The sequence below is a fragment of the Vicia villosa genome, linkage group LG2, assembly GCF_029867415.1.
Source record: "Vicia villosa cultivar HV-30 ecotype Madison, WI linkage group LG2, Vvil1.0, whole genome shotgun sequence".
In the NCBI taxonomy this organism is placed as follows: Eukaryota; Viridiplantae; Streptophyta; class Magnoliopsida; order Fabales; family Fabaceae; genus Vicia; species Vicia villosa.
This window is the reverse complement of record NC_081181.1, coordinates 181026942-181050304: the sequence shown is the minus strand read 5'-3', so window position 1 is coordinate 181050304 and position 23363 is coordinate 181026942. Positions and strand designations below refer to the sequence as shown.

At 34.4% G+C, this 23363-nt stretch overlaps 2 protein-coding genes across 2 annotated transcripts; both read left to right on the top strand.

Moving 5' to 3' along the window:
• Window positions 1–777: 777 nt before the first annotated feature.
• LOC131650792 (uncharacterized mitochondrial protein AtMg00310-like) lies at window positions 778–1344 on the top strand. Its single transcript, XM_058920501.1, has one exon. The coding sequence runs from the start codon at window positions 778–780 to the stop codon at window positions 1342–1344; it is 567 nt and encodes a 188-aa protein (XP_058776484.1).
• Window positions 1345–1419: 75 nt separating this feature from the next.
• On the top strand, window positions 1420–2553 carry LOC131650791 (uncharacterized). Its single transcript, XM_058920500.1, has one exon. The coding sequence runs from the start codon at window positions 1420–1422 to the stop codon at window positions 2551–2553; it is 1134 nt and encodes a 377-aa protein (XP_058776483.1).
• Window positions 2554–23363: the final 20810 nt, after the last annotated feature.

Below are 23363 nucleotides of genomic sequence, written 5' to 3'. Positions count from 1 at the left end.
TAATATTATTTTCTTCCAAATAAATATTAGCATGAAATTTTTATTTTGAATATTTTCTGAAATGGACCAAACTCAATTATGCATCTCAATAAATCTAAACATCATTAATCATAGGTTACTAAGAACTAATTAGCATATATGGTAAAGTGTCTTTGTACTTGCAAGTAGTACTGTCACATTTGAAAAGAAGAATCTAACAACTTTTTTGCCGAAAATAAAGACATAAAGAAAACAAAAGAAGAAATTATTCCAAATAACATGATAATAATATAATTTTCTTTGTTTAATTAAAGAAAAAAAGTATTTAGACACGTTTAGTCTTTTTGCCGTAGCTAACGAACTGTCGGTAGAAAAATATGGAAGAATTGAAAAAAGAAAAACCTCACTTTCTTAAAGAAAGTAGATGTTTCGTTTAAATGGACGACATATTCCTTTACTTGTGAGATACATAATTAATTCATGAATGTGTCAGATATTGTCGTTAAATATAAATAAATTCTGAATATATTGAAATCATAAAAACATGTATAGGCCATATTGGTTAATGATATAAGTAATGTGACTTGGTTTAGTTTTTGATATTAAATAAACGTAAATTATATTAAATATGTATAAGCTACATATTGATAATACTATACATATAAACTTTTTGTTAATAGATAATTTTGAAATTAATTTTTTTCTATAACTATAAATGAAAGCACTGTGATTCAATTCGCTTAAACTCTCATTAATAAAAAACGAGACACGTTAAAGATCGGAAGAAGTAAGAAAGCGATGTTCTCTTATGTTAAAGACTGTATCTGGAAGAAAATCAATTCTTGGAGTGGGAGGTCCTTATCTAGAGCAGGGAAGGATGTTATGATCAAATCAGTGTTACAAGCTATTCCGGCTTATGTCATGAGCTTATTTATTCTTCCGGAGACTCTTATCTCAGAAATAGAAAAGATGTTGAATTCGTTCTGGTGGGGAGGTGGTACAAACCACAAAGGTATTAGGTGGATGGCGTGGGATAAATTAGCTTGTCCGAAGGAGGAAGGTGGATTGAGATTTCGTGATTTTCGTTCTTTTAACGAGGCTATGGTTGCTAAGCAAGGTTGGTTCTTTTTGGCGAATCCGCTCGCTTTAGTTTCTCGTATCTTCAAAGCAAGGTACTTTCCGAGATCTTCTTTTTTTGATGCTAAGCTTGGTTATAATCCCAGTTTTGTTTGGAAAAGTATCTGGTCGGCTAGAGAGATTCTTATCATGGGTTGTAGGTGGAGCATTGGTACCGGTACTCAAATTAATGTTATGAGTGACCCTTGGTTCCGTGGAAGACGTGAAGGTTGCTTGCAGGGTCCATAGTTACAAGGTGCGTACAATATTACCGTCAATAATCTCATGCTCCCAAATTCTAAACAGTGGGATTTGAGAATATTAATGGAGGTGTTTGATTGTGCAGCTGTGGAGGATATTATTCACGTTCCTTTGTTGGAGGAGGTTACGGAAGACAGATTAATTTGGAGTGAGGAGCAAAGTGGTAACTATCCTGTTCGCTCCGGCTATAGATTATGGAGGAAGGCTAAAAAGAGGCAGAATGTTGGGGAGGGGGAGGCTAGTTGGTCTAATTTGTGGAAGATTAGTGCGGCACCTAGATTTAAACTGTTATGGAGAATTTGCAAAGATTTCCTACCCACTCGGAAAAGACTTCGGCTTCATCATGTTCCTTGTGTGGAAGAGTGTCCGCTTTGTAATTTGTCTATAGAAGATGATTGGCATATTTTCTTTGGGTGTGCGGAGTCGCTTATTAGTTGGAGGGCGGCTGGATTGGGTCCTATTATAGAATCTAGAATTCAGGTAGTCTCGGATGTTCGTTCGGTTATCTTTGATATTTGTAACAGTGAGGATAGGAAGGTTGCAGGTCGAGTCGCTGTTATGGTGGAGGCACTGTGGAAAAATAGGAACGATATGGTGTGGAATAACGAGAAGGATGAAGCTTCTCGTCTTGGTTGGCTTGCTTTTCATCGTTGGCAAGAATTGTTTACCACTCAACAGGTTCTGGGTAATAACAATAATCTTCATCATGCATTAACTTGGTCTCCTCCTGAGGAGGATTGGGTTAAATGCAACGTCGACGTCGGGTTTAACTCACTTTTGGGAACGACTAATAGAGGTTGGTGTATTCGGGGGGAGGGTGGTAGTTTTATCCATGCAGGTGTGGCTTGGGATTCTAGACATCTCTCTATTCTCGAAGCCGAGGCATTGGCTCTTAAAGAGGCTATCCAAGACTCTATTGCTCTTCATCTCGATCGAATTATTTTTGAAAGTGATTCTCTTACAGTGGTTATGGCATTGCATTCCAATGCTTCTGGTAGTTCCGAGTTTCATCATGTTATTCGTTCTATTAGATTGCTTTTATCTTCTTTTCACAACTTTGAGGTTAAGTTTGTTAAACGCCAAGCGAATATGGTTGCCCATTCTCTTGTAAAGGCGGCCAATTCTTGGGCTAGGCGTAGTTCTTTGCATTATATTCTTCCTTGTATCGCTTTACTTATCAATAATGAAATGAACTAGTTTTGTTCTTGTCAAAAAAAAAGAATCAAACCAACTAAAATACAATATCTTTTAAATGTATATTTATAATTTTAATAAATGACTATTTTAAGAGCATCCAATATACATATATATTACAAAGTTATTATATAATTAAATATAGGGTCATGCTAACCAGTGCCTCCGGGGTACTGGATTAGGAGTAATAAATGACCATTAATCAAGTTTTATTCTTTTATAATAAATGAAAATTAAATATATTTAATTATTAAATTGACTTAAATTAACTTATTCACTCTCTCTTTCATTTAATACATAATTTATATGCTTGAAACAAAATAAATTTCGGGATTTGAATTTCATAACTTCATTTCAATATTATTATGATTTTAATATAAGAACATGATTTATTATAAACAAAATGTGCTAAAAAAAATAAAATTCTTTAAAAATTAACAAATAAAATATTGAATTTTTTTAATAAAAAAAGTTATATTCAATTTAAATATTTGAATGTTTTGATAAAGTTAAGAAAAAAACATTAAATTAAAAAGTAGTTGTCATTTTTGAAAATGAAATAGACAAAAATAATAATAAATAGTAAATAAAAATGGAAAGCAATTAAAAATGTGTAACGTAGTTTTAAAATTTTCAATTTTTTGTCTTAAATAACACTATTAATAAACTCTCTTTTTTAAGAATATTAATGAATCTATCACGCAATTAATCCAGTGCCCCCGGAGCACCGGGGGCACTGGTTTTCATTGTGCTTAAATATAATATATAGTATAGATACTATTTTAAAATTATACTTGAACATAATTAGGAAACACAGATAAGAATGACAAATGAACATGTCCGTCTCATAAAATCCCAGAAAAAAATAACAATAGAACATACATAATTAAATGTGCAAGCCTAAAATATTGATTCATCCCGCGTGAGTGTGGAGTAGAGCAAGTATGCGGCATTGCACCTTTTAAATTTTAAAATATAAAAATTATTGTATATGTTGATGTCTACAAAAGTCCAAAAAAATGGAGCGGAACATGTACACTAGAGGGTGCGGGCCTCAATTTAGATATGTCTTTTAGAAAATAAAATAAAATAAGACAAACATATTTAAAAATGTAGATTTAAAATTTTGATGTGTCTCATAAAATTCAAAAATTATAAAAATTTATTTTAATAACTAAACTGACAAAAATCTAAAAGAAACACAGCGGGATAAATATATTTATCTAAATATAATTCAATCTTATAAAACGATATTTATATATTATATCTTTATCCGAAATATTGTATAATGTGAGATTATTATCAATAATATCTAAATTACAAAATGACTATTTAGTAAAATAAAATTTGGAGACATTAAAACTATCATTTCTAAGTCGATAGGTACTTGTCACATACCTCAAAATCAACAACGACGATGAGTTACTAGGACGTTTCAATCTATATAAAACATGTAAAAATTCATTTCTAATTCAACAATGGTAGGTATATGTTTGCTATGTATAACCATAACCACAGCTGCTATGAAAATGATATAACACCATATGAATGTATGCAATTGGAAGACACTTATGCTTTCACATAAAGGCAAGGGTCAAAATAGTCATGCTAATACAACACAATTGGCAATTTGTGTCGTTTTGTATTCAAGTCAAATATCCATTCGGATTTGATATTCACTTCCATTTTGCATTATAAAGTCACTTACTTTTGGCAAGAAATTGACACATTGAACAAGCTCTTTCAGCTACCATAACCATAAATAAATAATAAGTTAGGATCATAGTTTGGTTATTATTTCATACTTCCTTCTAAATTTAAATTGAATATGTAATATGTATTGAGTCTTTTTAGAGCTTATATAAAGGAAATTATTTTTGTTATTTTCATTTTCATGAGGTTTTGTATTTAAGATGTCGATTTGAACACTTGTTTATAATAAAACTTTATTTGTATTGTTTTGTTAGGAAAATATAATGATTTGTGAAAATGTTATTGACTTTATAATTGTATTTGACTAAGTGTAAACATTTTAAGTGGGTACAAGCATGTATTTCATGTGTGTTCCTTATAAAATTAGTATGAAAAGTTCCGAAATCATTAGGGATTTAAAGTAGAGAAAAAAAAACTATTGTTAGTGTTACTTTACATATGAATGTGAGAGTTGTTTCTTGATAATATGTGATTTTTGTTTATCATTTATTTTTGTTCTATTTTACTTTCGTTTTTGTAATTTTTTTTTGTCTTTTAAGTGTTTTAAAAGTACAAAGAACGAAGAAGCATAAAGAAGCAAAGTCTAGGAAGATTGGAAGAAGACACCCGAAGACTGCACATGGAAGCAAGTTCAAAGAACAAAGAGCATTACAGCATTGTCGTAATGATCATTACGGTTGTAATGGTAGGAAGGCTTCTCCAAAAATTGACTTCCTATAGTGTAGAGCATTGAGCATTACAACCTGGCCGTAATGGCCACTACGGTTGTAATGGCCCAAGTGACCATTGATTTTTCTGCGATTCTACTATTTTAGTTAATATTGTGGATCTATGTGCTTGCAGGTGATGAATATATGCATTAGAAGTTTTGATTACGACAACGCATCGCAATAGATTTCAACCTTGATGATGATAGTAAGACCAAAACATCTTATGACTTATCAACAAGAGAAACCAAGATCAAATGCATGTACAATCAGAAGCTATCTAGCAAAAGTCAAGAAGCTCCTTGGAGAAAGGTGTGAAAGTTCGCCATGTCATGCATGTTGGTTTGTCTGAGTGAACCAAGTACTATAAAATATAAGGTAGTAGCTTAAGAATATTAAGGCAACTCCCACACACACACCCCTTAAGAATCTCATTCAAATGTTTTTATCATGAAAATTGTTTTCTAGGTGTTGAAAGTAGGCATAACGGCAAGCAACAAAAAATTTGAAAATATTGATCAGGGAATTATCGTCCTTAGAGATGGAGAGATGTCATTCAACAGTTTCTACGTTTTCGAGCTCGGGTTTGAATGAACGAAAAGTAACAAAGTTATGGACAGAAAAATAATAGACATATTCTTAGAAGAGAAATAACTTATCAGGCATGCAAATATATTCACTCTTCACAAACTTAAACTTACCGATCCATTATACTCAACCTACGATACTCATCTATGTTATCACGTATCTCTCACATAAGCGTCCATATCTGGAACACAAACGAGATCATCTCAAAACTAAGGTTATCTCTAACGCAAAGCTGCGAGAACATCTGTATTCTCGCGTCAGTAATCTCTCGCGTTCCGCTCAAACACGAAAGCATTACGTACAAATACAAACAGTGAATGCTAGCTCTAAATCTATCTCTAGAGTTCAGAACCAACAGATTATCATCCTAGATAAAGATTCAAGCAATTTATCTCTAAAGCAACCCAAATCCCCAGCATAGAGCAAAAATCCAAGATAACATCAACACAAATTTATAAAGCAAGTTGAATATAACACTCTAATCGGTAAATATACATAAGACTCGAGTAACCATACTAAAAAACCCAACACGAGAAAAATACACAGAGAATAGAAGAGATAAACCAAACATCTTGCGGGTTGTTAGCTCCGATTGATGAGAAATCCACCTCCGATCATCAAAGTGCATGTCTTAGTGTTGTTTTCTAAGCTAATCCTACTCTAAAAATGAAATTGATGGGGTTGGGACCAAAAACTCTCCCAAAACCATAACCCTAACATGTACAAGTGAAGATAATATAAAGAAAATTATCAGTAGGTCCGCTAAGCGGGATGAGGCCGCTAAGTGGAACTGAAAACTTGGTTCGCCACTGGAAAGCGTGTTGGATTGTCGCTTAGCGGGCTGTCCTACATAATTTTGCTTATTCAGCTCCAAAATTGCGCAATCGAAGTCGTGCTTTTGACACTTTATTCTTCGAGGCTCCGATATGCATAAATACCTATAAAAACAAAGGAAAAACTATTAAACGATACATAAAACAAATCAAAACTCAATTATGCTAATATTTACATAAAAGTTGGGATTTTATTACAAAACTATACGAATAAAATTGATAAGTGCCACGATTATATACTCAAAATATCGACATTTTGGCACTTATCACTAGGCCAAACCAAGTGATTAAGAAACTGTGTAATCTCTTTCCAAAGTCGTTTTTAAACTAACCAGTCAATTGGATACTTAAGCCAATCGATTGGAAAGACCTTTTCAATTATCTAACGGATTAGAACGTTATGCTAATCCATTAGAAAATGGCTAATCGATTAACCAAGCGATGTGGATAATACATTAATGACTTGCAACGACTCTATATCCAAACCTTACTATTTGGGCCTTCCAATTGATTATATTTGAGTTATCTAATCGATTGAAATTTTTTTCCAATCGATTAGATAATCAATTTTGTCCATGGATTATTTCCATTCTTGGTTTTTCCAACTACTATTTAAGAGAGGTGCGCCCTCACTTCAAATCACACCACTTTGCAACATTTTCATATTTCTTTAGAATTTATCTTTCTCATCTCTGTAGAAAATATTTGTATTCACTTATATTTTCCTTTGTGCTAGTAAGTGAAGCTTTACTTGCGAGGAAGAAATTTTTGTAAGTGGTTGTGTTGTTCGTTTATATTCTTAAAGATGTGATACCTTTAACAGATTGAGTTTGGTTCCTAAGATAAACTTCACATAAAATCTCTGATATTCGCTAATTAAGTTTTGCTGGAAAAATCTTTGTTTTGGTTATTGAGATCATCCATAAATCTATAAACGGTTTGTTAGCTTAGACTAGGATAAAAATGTCATTGGTTGGAGATAAGCACGTTAAAATCTCAAGATTAAATTGTATTAAGGTTCATGGCCATGACCTTCCAAATCCCAAATTTTTATAGTCAAACTCTCAAGAAGATCTCTTGGGGACATGAGGCCAACATTTGGCCAAACCTGTATAAGATTTGGTGCAATATTTTTAACCCTATCCATTTACTTTTAGTATTTTATTTTCGCTACAAATTACTCACCTAAAAAGTACTAATACGATCTTAATTGAGAAAGGCTTAAAATTAATTACGAATTTTAAAACCATAATTCACCCCACTCTTGTGTTTAAAGTCACTTGTCCAACAATTGGAATCAGAGCCTAACTCATATTAAAAAATAATCATGTCAGGAGGAAAAATGACTTCAAGTTATTCACTAAACAAATCATCATTCTTTAATGGAGAAGGGTATATTTTATGGGAAGAGAAAATTAAGTCTTTCATAGAAGGGATGGATCATGGTATTTGGAAGGCTGCGAATGAAGGTTCATTTGTTCCTACACACATAGTTAATGGTGTTGTAGAAGACAAACCTCAAAAGGATTAGAACAAAGATGATAAAGAAAAACAGAATATAGTTAAACTTGCTGATAGAGGTTTTAATTGGTCTGATCCGATAGGGAACAAGCCTAACATATCCATTCCCCATTAAGAGAATAATTATGGGGATAAGGTGTTCATTTATGTGGATGGAGCAATGTGTAAGTCTCCAAGTCTTTGGCATTTGTGGACATGTGACTTAACATATTCGTTCATTGTCGTTCAATAATAGATGGCCCTAAAAGTTTTCTTGATTAATTTTATTCTACCCAAATGATGGTCTGTGGAACCTTCATGGATTTCTTATAAGATTTATTTTCTTTCTCCCTTTGTCAATCAATTCAATAGAGGATTATTAACGCTCTCCTTTACAATAGATCTTCAATGAGTGAATGTGAATAAGATTTCCTTCTTATTTTTATGTCTTTTTTTCTTTCTTTCAACAATGTTCTTATCATGATGTACTTAATGTTGGGTGTCATCCATTTTTTTGGCAGTTTTGCATCAATTTCACCCTCAATGGTGTTCACCCTGAAGCTTATATAGAGTTCTATGACATCTCACCTATCACAGTTTTATATGAGTCACATACGTTATAAATTTTCAATTTGGATATAAGGTCCGCTTTTGGATTTTGTTCCCTTTGTATGTGAAGGATTTATGATTTTCTTAACTTGGTCATGTCATTTGTCACCATTTTCAAATATTTTTTGCAAAATTGTGCCTATAGCTTGGTATTTCACTGGCCCCTATGATGTAAAATGTTAGTCAGACTTGATCACTATCTCGTCCCTTCCCATCTTGAATGATATGTGTAACTTGGCTTAACAGGCTTAGTATTTGGCTTGATTATTGAACGTAAGGAAATGAAATCTTACCGCAACCCCTAGGATATGGTTATGATTTCTTTCTAATAGAAATATGGATTTGGTACCCTGCGTGTTGGAGAAGCTGTCTACAAATATTGTCCATATTGAGGGTGTGTTTGGTTCCTTGGTTGTAGTTTCTGCATTGATGTCTGCCACAACCTCTCCTTTGAGCGTGTTCATTGGTTTAATGATCCACTTTGTCAATATCCATACTAAGTATAGTTTAAAGATTATTTGAATGTGCGGGGGGGGGGGGGGGATAATGCCTCAATTTTCTTGTCGCATCTATAGGGGTTATGAAGATTTTATCCACCTTCTAATAACATGTGTTTAGATATTATAGTACTTTTCCATGGGATATATAGGCTCTTAGGAAATAACACATTATTATACCAGCACGACATTTGAAACATTAGAAGAAATAAACATATAGATAAAAAGTGTTTCCCTGTCGTTAGGGTAAACCAACACAACAGTTGCAACTCTACCTCTTTGAGCTTAGTAAAGGAGGTTTCACACTCTGGTGTCTATTCAAATGTAGTATCCTTCCTTAATAGTTTATATAATGGTAACGCGTGATGAACAAGCCTATATATATATATATAGTAGGACAAAGTTATTAATATACCAACTCTAGAATGCATTTCTTGCTTCTAGGGGATGCCATATTAACCATGACCTACCCTTTGTTTAGGTTAACCTCGATTACCTTATTTCTAAGGTAGCACCCGAAAAACATCCTCATCCTTACCCTAAAGATGCATATATATTTAGGATTAAATGCAAGTAATACTTATTCTCTTGTAAAATATGCTTTATATATGGTATGTATACTCTTCTACTTCTTATGATTTTACGATATTTTTGTCCATAAAGAATTCTAGCATATCCTCTATTTGGTTCTTAAAAACTTTGTTCATCGTCCGGTAGTTTTTGTTTGCCTTATTTATTTATGCAAGTTAAGACCATGGGTAAAGACGATTCCATTGCAGGCAAGCTTGTTGATAAAGCGGATGCTCAGGCACAGAGAGATGAGGCAGAGATAGAGCCTTCCCAGCTACGGGTTGGAAGACATCCTCCGACCGGTTCTCACCAAAAATAGTTGACTGAGCAGTCATAGTACCACACACCCAGACGCCAAACTACTATAGTTTCTACTTTGGAGGAGGCACATGTACTTGGGTTATGGATGAGTAGGTACCTGTGGAGGAGACAATTGTGCCTGTACCCACTTTGGATGAGCCAACTGTGGAGGAGGTAGTTGTGGTGGAGGAGGTACCTGATGTGGAGGAGCAGGTACCCGCTTGAGAGGTGGTTGTTGATGAGGCTCATACTACTAGAGTTCTCTGAGTGCTCACTTACCATGCTCGACGCCTCCCTCCTATCAGCTTTTGTTGAGTGGTGACACCCTGATACATCATCCTTTCATCATCCATTTAGAAAGATGACTATCACATTGGATGATGTCTCATTGTTGTTTTATATTCCCATCGCTGATATATTCTTCAGTAGTTCTCATATTAACTAAGGACGACACTAGCACAAGTTGTAGAGGAACTTGAGGTTGATGAAGGTGAGGTGCTTTAGGAGTTTTCCTTTAATAGAGGCTTGCACCTGCAGATGTCTTAGATGAGGAACAAATATGATGAGCTTGTAGTGTCAGAGAGGTATGAGGTTGCCGTTTGGGCGTACATGCTACATCTAATGGTATGTACTCTCTTTGCAGACAAGTCTGGTGTTTACATAGATGTTCGCTACCTTTGGTTGTTTAGTATCCTAGACACTCCAAACTGGGCTTGGGGTGTGGCAGCGTTGACTATGCTATACATGAAACTTAAAGTTTCTTTCCAGCCTGAGACCAGACAATTAGCTGGTTACTTGAGCTTATTACGGGTATATTAACATTTCTTTTTTAATTTTTACTTTGTTACTTGAGCCTATTTGTTGGATGTCATATTAATCTTTTTTTAGTGTTCAGTTTTGGGTATACGAGCATTTCCCCCGAATATGTGATAGGAAACTGTAGTGTGTCCCAGTGAGTGACCCACTAGCGAGGAGATGGAAAGGCAGGCAGGAGGTTCGTGGTGGTGTTATGGAGTACGGGATGAGGCTTGATGCATCAATTGTAGATAATGTCTTCTGGACACCATACTCGATGCATTGTCCCCATTGCCCATTTGACGACACAACATTGTATTTAGGGCATATGAGGTGGGAGAACCACGTGTTAAACACCTTCCTGAGAGGTGTCTATGACATTTTGATTTTTTGTAGGGAATTCCTCGTCTAGTACCTAAGGCTCCAACTGGTAGGATTGACAGATGGTTTCATAGAAACATCAGCTCTGCTCGTGATATTAGAGCTAGTTCCGTTTTGGTACAACATCCTTCACATCACGAGGATGGTTACTTGGAATGGTATCACAATATATCACACCTTTGACTCATACCACTGACTACAAGGTCTTTTGATGTTCCGGGGGCCCTAGGTATTAGGGCTTATGATGTTGAGGTACAGGTTGATAACATGCCACCACTACTAACTCCACCTCCCGCAGGGGACCAAGATAACCATCTCTAGGGCTTCGATTGTTCTTGCAAATAACCTAATGGGTACTAGGGCTTTTTCAGCTATTCTTGTCGATAACCTTACGGGTTTCGTAAACCAATATGGTGAGGCTTTTACTGGATTATGTAGTATGGCAAACATAGCCCGTGGGGGGCCTATGTAGACATATTATATTTTGTTTGTATTATATGTATTTTGTGACACATACTTGTTATCATCGTACTTATTTATTGCATAATAGTTTTGGGATTACATGATTCAAAAATGAACATAGCATAAAATAGTACAACAAACATAATTTAAAAAACACTAAACATGAAAATTTAGGTACTACTAGATGATGCTTGACATCTCAACATCTTCATTATATCGTTGACGAATCTTTTTTTTTTTTTGCATCCAACTCGATTAGACCTTTAGTTATCCTACCGCAAAATGATTTCCACATGGTCTTGACATCTTCGTCGGTCTTTAACTCAATCAGGTTATATTTCACCCTTCCATTAATATCAATCCAATCTTCGCGAAAATCGATCTTTCTCACTATTCTGTTATCGATAGCAGGCACTAACTCATTCAACTTGTCTATTAAATTGGCAAGGGATGTGGCGCCATCTAGAAGCTTGAATTCAACAAGAGAGTTGTTTCCATTGATATACACTTCCTCCTTAATTAGAAATTCAGGAAGAGACATTTTTAGATGTCTTTCTCTATAACATATGTCTCTATTTATACAAGTGACGATTCATTCAAGACCAAACAAATTTATCGGTGCAATCAGAGCCCTCCAAATATGTTGATAAAATCTCGATTGTTGAAAAAATATAAATGCGAACACTACCAGAAATTTCAGTATACCATAATTTTTTTATATTTAGTAGTAAATTTTAAATTTTCGATAATTTACCAATACCCAAAATTTCAAATAAAATACCGGAACTTTGAACTACCGGAAATTTCGTTTGAAAAAATTTCCTATTTCCACAAGAGCATTTCTAAAATAATAAATGATTAATTGCAACTCTGGTCCCTCTATTTTAGCTTTTTTATTTATTTATTTTGATCTTCCCATTTTAAAAACCTGGATTTTGGTCCCTTTTTCAAGTTTTGTTTTGGATTTTAGTCCTCCATCAAATTTGGGACCCTTTTTTAGTGAGGTAGCGCTGCCTTTGACGATGTGTCAATTATTATTCATACGTAAATTTTACCAGGCCATTATTCTTGTTATGTTTTAATGTTTAACTTATATTAAATGTATTTTGTTATATATAATAAAAAGAATAAGTTAAAAAATATAACCTAGAGAAGTGTCATATATATATTAATGTTCATTTTTCAGATGCAACCATAAAACATAACCTAGAGAAGTGTTCTTCTCCAAATGTGACCTAATCTATTTATTTCCCCATATTTTAATTTTGAGTCTTAATCCCAATCCGATTCCGTTCTTCTACTCATGTTCATCTATTTTCTCCAATAATTTTAGAATCGAGGATCTCTTTTGCTTTAACAAATTCTTCCAGTTCAAGAAGAAGAGTGAATAGGTGTTGGTGTGACCTTGAGTCACCATTGATAACTTCTTGGAGTTATGCGAATCCAGGAAGAAGGTTTTATGGTTGTGGTATTTTTAGGGTGATGAGGAAGAAAGGATGTAATCTTTTTGAATGGTTTGATGAAGAAATGAGTAATCATGCAACAAATGTGATTAGATATTTTAAAGACAAGAATGACGAACTTGTGAATTTAATGAGTGACACAAGAAAAAATTAAGAGCTTTTGAAGATGAAGACAAAAAATGAAGAGTTGCTGAAGAAGATGAAATTCATAGGTTATTTTCTAGTTTTCGTGCTTGTGTTTGTATTGTTAGTTGTGTTTGCACTAGTTGTATCAAAGTGATGAGTGTACTTGTGTTTGTATTGTTAGTTGTGTTAGTGATGAGTGTACTTATTATCTGTACTTGTGTTTTGTAAAAAAAATCACATTAATGAAAGTTGTAATGAATTGGCACTGTTAATTAACATTTACATGATTTTGACACTATTAAGTTCCATTTGCCACTATAATTCTTAATTTGGCTTAACTTATTAATTTGACATAATTTATTAATGTAGAACTTGCATTATAAAACCTTTATAACATGTCCATTATTTTGGCATAAGTTTCAGTAACTTTGCAACATAAGTTGTTCAATTGGCAATACTTAACATAAGTTACAGTGTATTAATTTAACATAAGATGTAATACCTTTGTACTATTAATTTGGCAAAAGTTACCGAATTGTACCTTAATATTAATTTGGCACATAGCAGTGTCATAAAACATGACAATTACATGCCAGACACAAAGCATAACATTGTCACAAAATATGACCATTACATGACAGACTAGAATATAACATAGTCACAAAATCATAGCAGACCAGAATATTACAGACTAGACACAAAATATAGCAGTGTCACAAAACAATACCTAAACTAAATGTCATAACTTAAAATCTATTCTTGGGTGGGATTTGGCGTTTGCGATTCTTCGTCTATAACAGTTTGTTTAGCCCCCTTGTTTCCGTTTTTTGCCTTTTTATTGCCACCCTTAGGAATTTCTCTCTCTACAACTCTCTTACCTTTACTCGTTCCCTTGTTATGTCAAAAACTCTCACATTTCTTGCACTTGAAAGTTTGAAGACATGTGTTTCTATTTCTCGGCTCATCATTTCCCATGTTACTGTTCTTCTTTGGCCGACCAATAGATCTTCTCATGACTGTAGGATTGATTGGTTAGTAACATTTGTCGATGATAGTTATGGACCATTGGTTAGCATAATGATATAGCTATAAGTAACTATCACGGTAGACCTCTTATACACAAACAAAATGATGAATTCATAAGTTAACATAATATGTCGATAGCATGATGAACATAATCTTTGGGCTCCTTTTGGATAAACCACATGCATGCGATAGCATGACAACACGGAATTCCGGTTAAATCCCACCTCCTACAAGTACATGTCTTCTGCAGCAAGTTTACAATATATGTCTCAACACTATTTGAAACCCCAAATATAGAAAATTCATCATCCGAATTCCAAGTTGAACTTCACCATTCTACTTCCCTCTTTGTTTTTTCCAATACTTGTTGAATATTAGGACTTATAACACCTTTGTACCATGACAATTTCTCCTTTGGAGTAGAAATTCTCACTATTATGTAATGTTTGATTCCTTCAAGCAATGTAATTATTGGCTTTTCTCTATACTCCAATATTGCTCGGTAAAAGCCTCACACATATTATTAACTTGTAAGTCACACTGTGAGTCTGTCTTGAAATGAGATCTACTCCAACATGTAATAGGTACATCCATTGCTCTTTCATCTGATTCATTTCTCTTTCCCATGCATGTAATGTTGTGGCCCTAGCTCCATCCATATTGCTTCTTTCATATGAATTCCAGGATACTTCTTCCTCCAATTTCCCTGTAAGTGTTTAACACACAGTCTATGCTTAACATGTTGGCTTGTTTCCAGAATATCCAGGACCAAACCCTGTAATAACATAACAGATACATAACAAAACAACTGTGCATTATTTAATAGCATACTTCAAACATAATCAACATACTGCATTTTTAATACACTTATAATAATTCACTTATATTATCTACAAGGCAAATGATGAGCAACTATACATACTGCATTATTTAAACAAAACTACATACTGCAACTGTACATACTGCATTATTTAATATATTTATATTAATACACTTAAGTTATCTACATTTTCTACAAACAGAACTGCAACTAACATACTTAAAATACATACTGCAACTAATAGAACAGAACTGCAATAAACATCCAACAAATATAAATGCAACTAACATACAACAAACAATACCTTTTGTTGGTCTGATATAAATACATAAGTATTTTTTTAAATGGACTGTAAGTCTTCGAGTAATAACTTAAGAAACCATTGCCATGAATCCTTTGTTTCAACTTCCACAATTGTATAAGCTATTGGTATCATCTTGTTATTTCCATCCTTACCAATGGCACATACCAAGTTACCTATATGCTTGATCTACCGACAAATTCACCCCCACTTCTCCACTCTTTCTGCAATCAACCCTTTAGTGTTTATTTCAGGAGTGTATCTTAGTGTATTCACCAATTTTTGAGCTAACCAATCGGTCGTCGCTTGTCCATTCCTTGGTGTCCTATTACAATTATGTTAATTAGTGAAGCTAACAAGTTGCCAAAATTGGTTGGTGTCCTAAGGCTAAACCTAATATAAAATGGACAACCTACCATACATTTTACAACCACTCTTTTCTTGTCATTTTTCCTAATCACAACATTTTTATTATACTCCATTGCATACTCTTTTATGGAATCTTTGATTTGCGTCTTATCCTTGAACATCATCACAATTTCAAACTTTGTAGCTTGTTTAAAAGCTAGAAACCTTTCTATGGCATCTTCAACATCACCTCCAAGTGGTGTATGAAGCTCATTTGAATCACAACATTCATTATAAGAATTAACATCCAATCTTGAGAGTTTCTCTGTTGAAGTGTTAGAGAGAACTATGGTCCAATCAACACCAACATCATGACCTAAGTTCAACTCATCATCCTCACTTTCCTCACCATCCTCATCATCCTTATACTCCTCATTAGGGGTGGCAAAACGGGAGGTGGTCCGCAGGGTCGGCCCGCATACCCACCAAAAAGCGGCGGGTTGGGTTGGGATTTTGGGCCCGCCGCCCTTTAAAGTCCGCCCCGTCAAACCCGCCGCCCGCCTAAACTCGCCCCTCCAAAGCCCGCCATTCGCTAAAGCCCTTTCACCAATTTGTTAAACTCGTCTCGCCTTAAGCCCACCCTTTTTTAGTTAAGTCTAGTAATTCAAATTCTTAATGGTTTTATTTTATACAATTATTTGTAAATATATGCAATATTTTTTTAGGTAAAATTTGTTTAAAAGATGCTTTATAAAAAATTATTCTAAAAAGTAAGTGAAAATTTTAATTGAAAGGAAAAAAAAGACTATTAATCTATTTAAAAAAATGAAAGAAAAATAAATTAAAAAATAGGCGGACAAGCGCGCCACCCGCCACCTTGGCGGGACAAACATAATTTTTATGTCCATTTTACTTGTTCAACATTTGCATTTACTTGTTCAACCTTTGCATCTTCAACATTTACTTTTTCATTAGTTGCATCATCAAACCTAACATCTTCAATATTAACTTCTTCAATTTTGTGTTCAACATAAATGTCAATCAATTTATATCCTCTAATATCTTCCATGAACCTTAACCCATCTTTGTCATCATTCAAAGGCCGACGTCCTAGAGAAAAGGCATACTTAGGATTCCGATACCACAAATACCGTATATTACAATACACTTCATTTTTAATCATCTTTTCAATCTCCATATAGGACATTAAGTCCACATCCCAGTCCCAATTCATTTCACTTACCATCCCTCCAACATACAACTTCACTGGATGTTGCACCAAACGTCCCCTATGATGTATTCTTGGTCTTACAGTTGGCCTACACAAAATAAAAACACACCACTGTAAACAACAAGAATTGAATATTGGGACGAACACAAGCAACAACAAGAAGGTAACAAACTGAATTTTGGGACCACAAAATAAATCAGGGGTCACAATGTACACATAAAGAAACCACAAACAAACTGGGACCTCAACAAATCTCAAACGTACCCATAAACAAATCAGCCTAAACATTATGCACATAAACCTAAAGCAACATATCAAAACATAAACGCAATATCAGTACAAGAAATGTGCATACCTCAAAACATAAGTTGGGTTTGCCATTTCGGACTGGCAAATACACGAACAAGGATTGTATACATTGGATTGCAATGGCGATGATGACTTAGGGTTTGTCTTCATGGGTTTGCGTCTTCGTGGGTTTGTATGGGTGGAAGTGTGTCTCTTCGGATTTTTTTTAAGTGTTATGATATTTTAATAATGAAAATGAAATAATAACAAAGATAAAAAAAATAAAATAATTTTAATGACATAACTAAATTTTATTTAATTTTAAAAAGAGTGTTCTGACGTGAAAATCAATATTTATGTAATAAAAACGGACTTGTCATCAAAGACAGCGCCACCTCACTAATAAATGGTTCCAAAATTGATGGAGGACTAAAATAAATAAAAAACATGAAAAAGGAACAAAAATTCAAATTTTTAAAATGGAAGGATCAAAATTAAAAATAAAATTAAAATAAGGAGACCAAAATTGCTATTAAACCATTAATAAAATAAGAGGGATGCGAGCTATAATTTAGGTGTTGCAAGTAATATTTTGTTTTGCACATCCTATTAAAAAAAAAAGGCCAAAGATATTCAAACTGAGTGTTCTGACGTGAAGATCAATATTTATGTAATAAAAACTGACGGCAGCGCCACCTCACTAATAAATGGTCCCAAAATTGATGGAGGACTAAAATAAATATAAAAAAAAAACATAAAAAAGGACCAAAATCCAAAATTTTTAAATAGGAGGATCAAATTTTTTTTTAAAAAAAAAGATAAAATAGAAGGACCAAAATTACTATATAACCAATAATAAAATATAGGGGGTGCGAGCTATAATTTGTGGGTCGCAAGTAAAATTCTGTTTTGTACATCCTACTAAAAAATATGTCTATAGGTATTCAAACTTCTATAAGTAGCACATAGAAACCCAACCCAATGAAGTAGGGCCACACGGCCTACTATGGGGGAACTACCCACATAGAAAGTTAGCCCAAAATAAGCAGAAACAAAAGGTTGCATTTGTTACTATATATACACGTGGGGACGTTCATGATGATTATGTAGGAATAATTTTGAGTCTTAATCAATGTACATTCATATAGTCATAGATACTCAAACACAACATGTTGAAGAGTATTAGCATGCTCTAGCTCAAGGACCGTAGCATAACTACCTCTTGTAATGTTCTACTTTCTTCAATAAGTTAATTTATGTATTAATGTTTCATATTTAACTACTCAGAATCTCACATCACATGTTTTTTCCCTTTTCATGAGCAAAGGGCACATGGTTGCCTGCCTCATTGGTTTATTAAGGACCACTTGGCTGGCATATGCAATTTAAGGCAACTATGCCAAACATTTTGTCTGAATTCATCACACTGTCAGTGATTCTCCATCAGTCACCATCATTCAAGCTCTATTGAAAAGGAAAACTCCTTCCCTTTATAGAAAAAAGGGGGCAGCTTTATATTAAAATAGCTTAGGCTGATGTTCTTGGACTTATGTATCATATAGTAAAACATTTGGTATAAAGTTATTTGTCTTGCATATTATTTTCATTCAAAACTCTAGAAGTATATGCCACCTAACTTCTGAATCATCAAAGATTTACCACTGCAATTTAGGACTTGAGATCATCACAGAAGCAAAAGCCTTCCTTGCATTTATAAATAACATCATAAGTTTGGTTTAATATTTTTCAATATATACCATCTCATCAATACTGAGAGTGTGGCAATAACAATTAGTCACGATGTGGAGAGTAACAATGGTTGGCAGTTGGCACAGTTGCTTGAATTCCAATTGGCGAGAAAGTGAAATAGTATAGTGTGGCAATGGTTCATTTTAACAAAAGAAGTTAAGATCTTGTTGAATTGGATGATGGATGAGGGATGATGCATTTGGATTTTGGAGCATGCACTGGAAGTAGAAAACAACATTATCAACATCAATGTCATTGGAATTGAATGATAGAAAGAATTAGGGTGTAAAATGAAAAATTGAACTAAAAGAAGGTTTAAATAGAATGCATAACTTTGTCATGCTCAAAATTAAAAATGGAATTTGTGAATCCCATGGCAGAAAAAAGGAAGTAGAAATTAAGTTTTAACCAAGTGTTCCATTAAAACATTTATTAATTTTAAGTTTGGTGGTATTCAATGAAAATAATTTTGATTATTTAATTTTTTAAAAGTTTTGTCAAAAACATTTTTAGGTTTAAGAGCTTTCTATAAACTTTGTGGATTTTTTATAATTTTTTTTCTTTGGAACATAAAATTTGTGCAACTATAATTCTCAAGTTGAAATCCGAAATAAAGTGTTGTTCAGATTAATAATATTTGTTTTTATATATATATATATATATATATATATATATATATATATATATATATATATATATATATATATATATATATATATATATATATATATGTTTAAGATCAATAAATAATCTATTGTCTATATTCTGTTTTGTACATTTTTTTTAATAAAGGCTATCTATAATATAAGAAAATTAATGGTTGTGGAAAAGTTCAAAATACTCTTATTTGATTTTTTGTCACCACATTAAAATTGTGGTTTTTTGATCTTTGTACCATAAAGTTCTTAATTTTATTATTAAAATAATACAATTATTTTTTTTATCAAACTTATCAAATCTCTCTCTATTTTTTTTTCTCTTTCATCACTTTCTCACTTCTTTCTTAAAAAAAACTATCAATCTATAATATAAGAAAATTAATGGTTGTGGAAAAGTCCAAAATACACTTATTTGATTTTTTGTCACCATATTAAAGTTGTGGTTTTTTGGTCTTTGTACCACAAAATTCTTAATTTTATTATTAAAATAATACAACTCTTATATTTTATCAAACTTATCAAATCTCTCTCTCTCTATTTTTTTCTCTTTCATCACTTTCTCACTTTTATCTTCAAAAAAAATACTATCAATCTATAATATAAGAAAATTAATTCAAAAAATGACATACGGGAAAAATTTATTCAAAACATTTAAAAAATGATATACGGGAAAAATTTATTCAAAAAATCTTTTATTGATCAAAATATTTTTATATACGAAAATTTAATATTGATCCAAATATTTTTGTAAATAATACCTAAATAAAAATAAAAATTTCTTTAAAGACCTCCCAACCTTCTAGCCCACCTTTACTGAAAAACCCAAACTACCCCTGACTTCGGAAATGCATCTCTATTTTTTATCAATAAATTTTTGATCTTTGTACCATAAAGTTCTTAATTTTATTATTAAAATAATACAATTATTTTATTTTATCAAACTTATCAAATCTCTCTCTATTTTTTTTCTCTTTCATCACTTTCTCACTTCTTTCTTAAAAAAAACTATCAATCTATAATATAAGAAAATTAATTGTTGTGGAAAAGTCCAAAATACCCTTATTTGATTTTTTGTCACCATATTAAAGTTGTGGTTTTTTGGTCTTTGTACCACAAAATTCTTAATTTTATTATTAAAATAATACAACTCTTATATTTTATCAAACTTATCAAATCTCTCTCTCTCTCTCTCTATTTTTTTCTCTTTCATCACTTTCTCACTTTTTTCTTCAAAAAAAAAAACTATCAATCTATAATATAAGAAAATTAATTCAAAAAATGACATACGGGAAAAATTTATTCAAAACATTTAAAAAATGATATACAGGAAAAATTTATTCAAAAAATCTTTTATTGATCAAAATATTTTTATATACAAAAATTTAATATTGATCCAAATATTTTTGTAAATAATACCTAAATAAAAATGAAAATTTCTTTAAACACCTCCCAACCTTCTAGCCCACCTTTGCTGAAAAACCCAAACTACCCCTGACTTCGGAAATGCATCTCCGAAATGCAAAAAAGAGGTGTTTTCGGAGATGCATCTCCGAAAGCGCCTTTTTTTTTAAAAAATTGTCTTATTTCGAAGTTCATTTCCGAAAACAGCATTTCGGAAGTTCATTTCCGAAATACTGCGCGTTTTGCAGATTAAGCAAAACAACCCCTTCCCCCAAATCATTTACCCTAATCTTCTTCAAAACTCAACCCCAAAGATATTTTTCTGCAAAACACTTTCAAGCTACATCAAAGGCTCTATTTACTTGCTCTACTACATTCAAAAGTCCTCCAATCTATTCAATCGGTAAGCATTTTGATTTTAAGATCTATGATTAAAAATTATATTAGGGTGTTTACAAATAGAAAAAAATGTATTAGGTTAGGTTTGTACTGGTATTTAGGATGTTTAGAATGTGTAGACATAGGTTTGATTTAGGATTTTGGGGTCTGCCATTGGAGGTTGCAGAGAATTTCTGCGCAGGGGTGTTTCGGAAGTTCATTTCCGAAAACACCTTCATTCCCAGTTTCGGAAATGAACTTCCAAATTGTATCAGAAGTGCAATTTTTTTTAGTTTTTTCTGTTGTCTCGCATATTAATCGATTTCAATTGTTTTCAGGAACATGTCAGACAACGTAGCACGCATCAGACAGGGTAGAGAGATCCAGACTGCGCCGGCTAGACGCGAGCGGGCGACGGCGCAGCTGGCATCGACACGTGGACGGGGGCAGGGGCGGGGACGACATGTGCGAGTTCCCGTGGAGATGGACGAGGGTACGTCCACATCTGGATCGACGAGCTGTCTGGCTGGGGTATCTTCTTCCCGCCAGCAAGAGGAGGAGGAGGTGGAGGTACCGGAGGTGGCAGTATCATACCACGAGGAGGAGGGTGTACCGGATGTTGACCCTCCACTCGGGGAGGAGGATGAGCAGGAGGAGGGCTACATGGTAGGGCCCAGAGACACTTCTGTGATGATATTCTACCGCGAGCACGTCGCTCGGCGGATCTGGGAGGGAGAGGTATTTTTTTATAATTTAGACGTTTATTCAATATTTTATTAACCGTCTATTTAACATACTTTTTTATTTGTTTTTTTGTAACAGGGGAGAGAGCCGTTGAAAATGGTGAACCATGCCCGTAAGATTTTCAGTCTATTTAAACCGACTGCCGAGTGGTTTAACGACGCTGTGAGAGGTTCGGGGCTCAGTGGGCTCTGCATGACGGGGTACAGCACCATCAGCCACGGCATGCAGGGGGCTTTTGTGGAGCGGTGGCACAAGGAGACGTCTTCTTTCGACTTGCCAGTTGGGGAGATGACGATCACCTTGCATGATGTGCAGTGTCTTCTCCACCTGCCGATCAGGGGGCCACTGTTGACCCACTCCCGGATCCAGAGGGTCGAAACCACTGACTGGATGGCGCTCTATTTGGGTATGGAGCCCGAAGTTGCTGACTTTGAGTGCGCCACGACATTTGGGCCTCATATCTGGTTCACCACACTGAGCCGCTACTTTGAGCACCACCTGGTGGCGGCGGTTGAGGCTGAGGATGCGGGTGACGAGCTATTTACACATTATCACCGTGGCAGCGCTCTCCAGTGTTGGTACATGCATGTGGTAGGCGCTGCGATCTTTGTCGACAAGAGTGCGAGGTACGTCGATGTGACCTACCTCTGCTAATTCATGGACTTGACCACCGTTCACCAGTGGAACTGGGGGCAGCTACTCTGGCATACCTATACCAGAAGCTGAAGGAGGCCTCCAACTGGAGGACGAGGCAGTTGACCAGATCCTGCACACTACTCACGGTACGTTTCATTTTAATTGTTTCGTTTCTTATTTGTGTTTCGTATTTACTTATGTTTTTGTATTTATTTATGTTTTAGAGCTGGATCATCTCCTACTTCTCCCGCATCCACGGCTTCCACATCGATCATGCGTACGTTAACGCCATGCCCGGGGCCGCCAGATACGTTCTCCAGAGGGGGAACAATGCGGTGGGACCATACCGTGGGTACTTGTACCGCACGATGCACGATGACGTCACCTGGAGGCCGTTCAGCGACTACACTCAAATTGTCCCCTTTGACGGCATATCTTTATATTCTGGTTGGCTGGCATGCGGGACTACCATCATGGTCCGGTATCTCCCGAGCGGTGCATGCGGCAGTTCGGATTTGTGTAGATGATACCCAGGTCACCCTTTGACGCTGCTCCCGACACAGTGACCAGAGTGCATCTCACTGCCATGTTTGACGATTGGGAGCATCATGTGGTACCGGAGGAGTACCGTCGCATGCGGGTCACCTAGGACTAGCACAGTGTGGAGGGGTACGTCACATGGTTCTAC

Coding starts and splice junctions, on each gene's coding strand:
- LOC131650792 (XM_058920501.1), top strand. CDS start 778: ATGTTCTCTTATGTTAAAGACTGTATCTGGAAGAAAATCAATTCTTGG.
- LOC131650791 (XM_058920500.1), top strand. CDS start 1,420: ATGGAGGTGTTTGATTGTGCAGCTGTGGAGGATATTATTCACGTTCCT.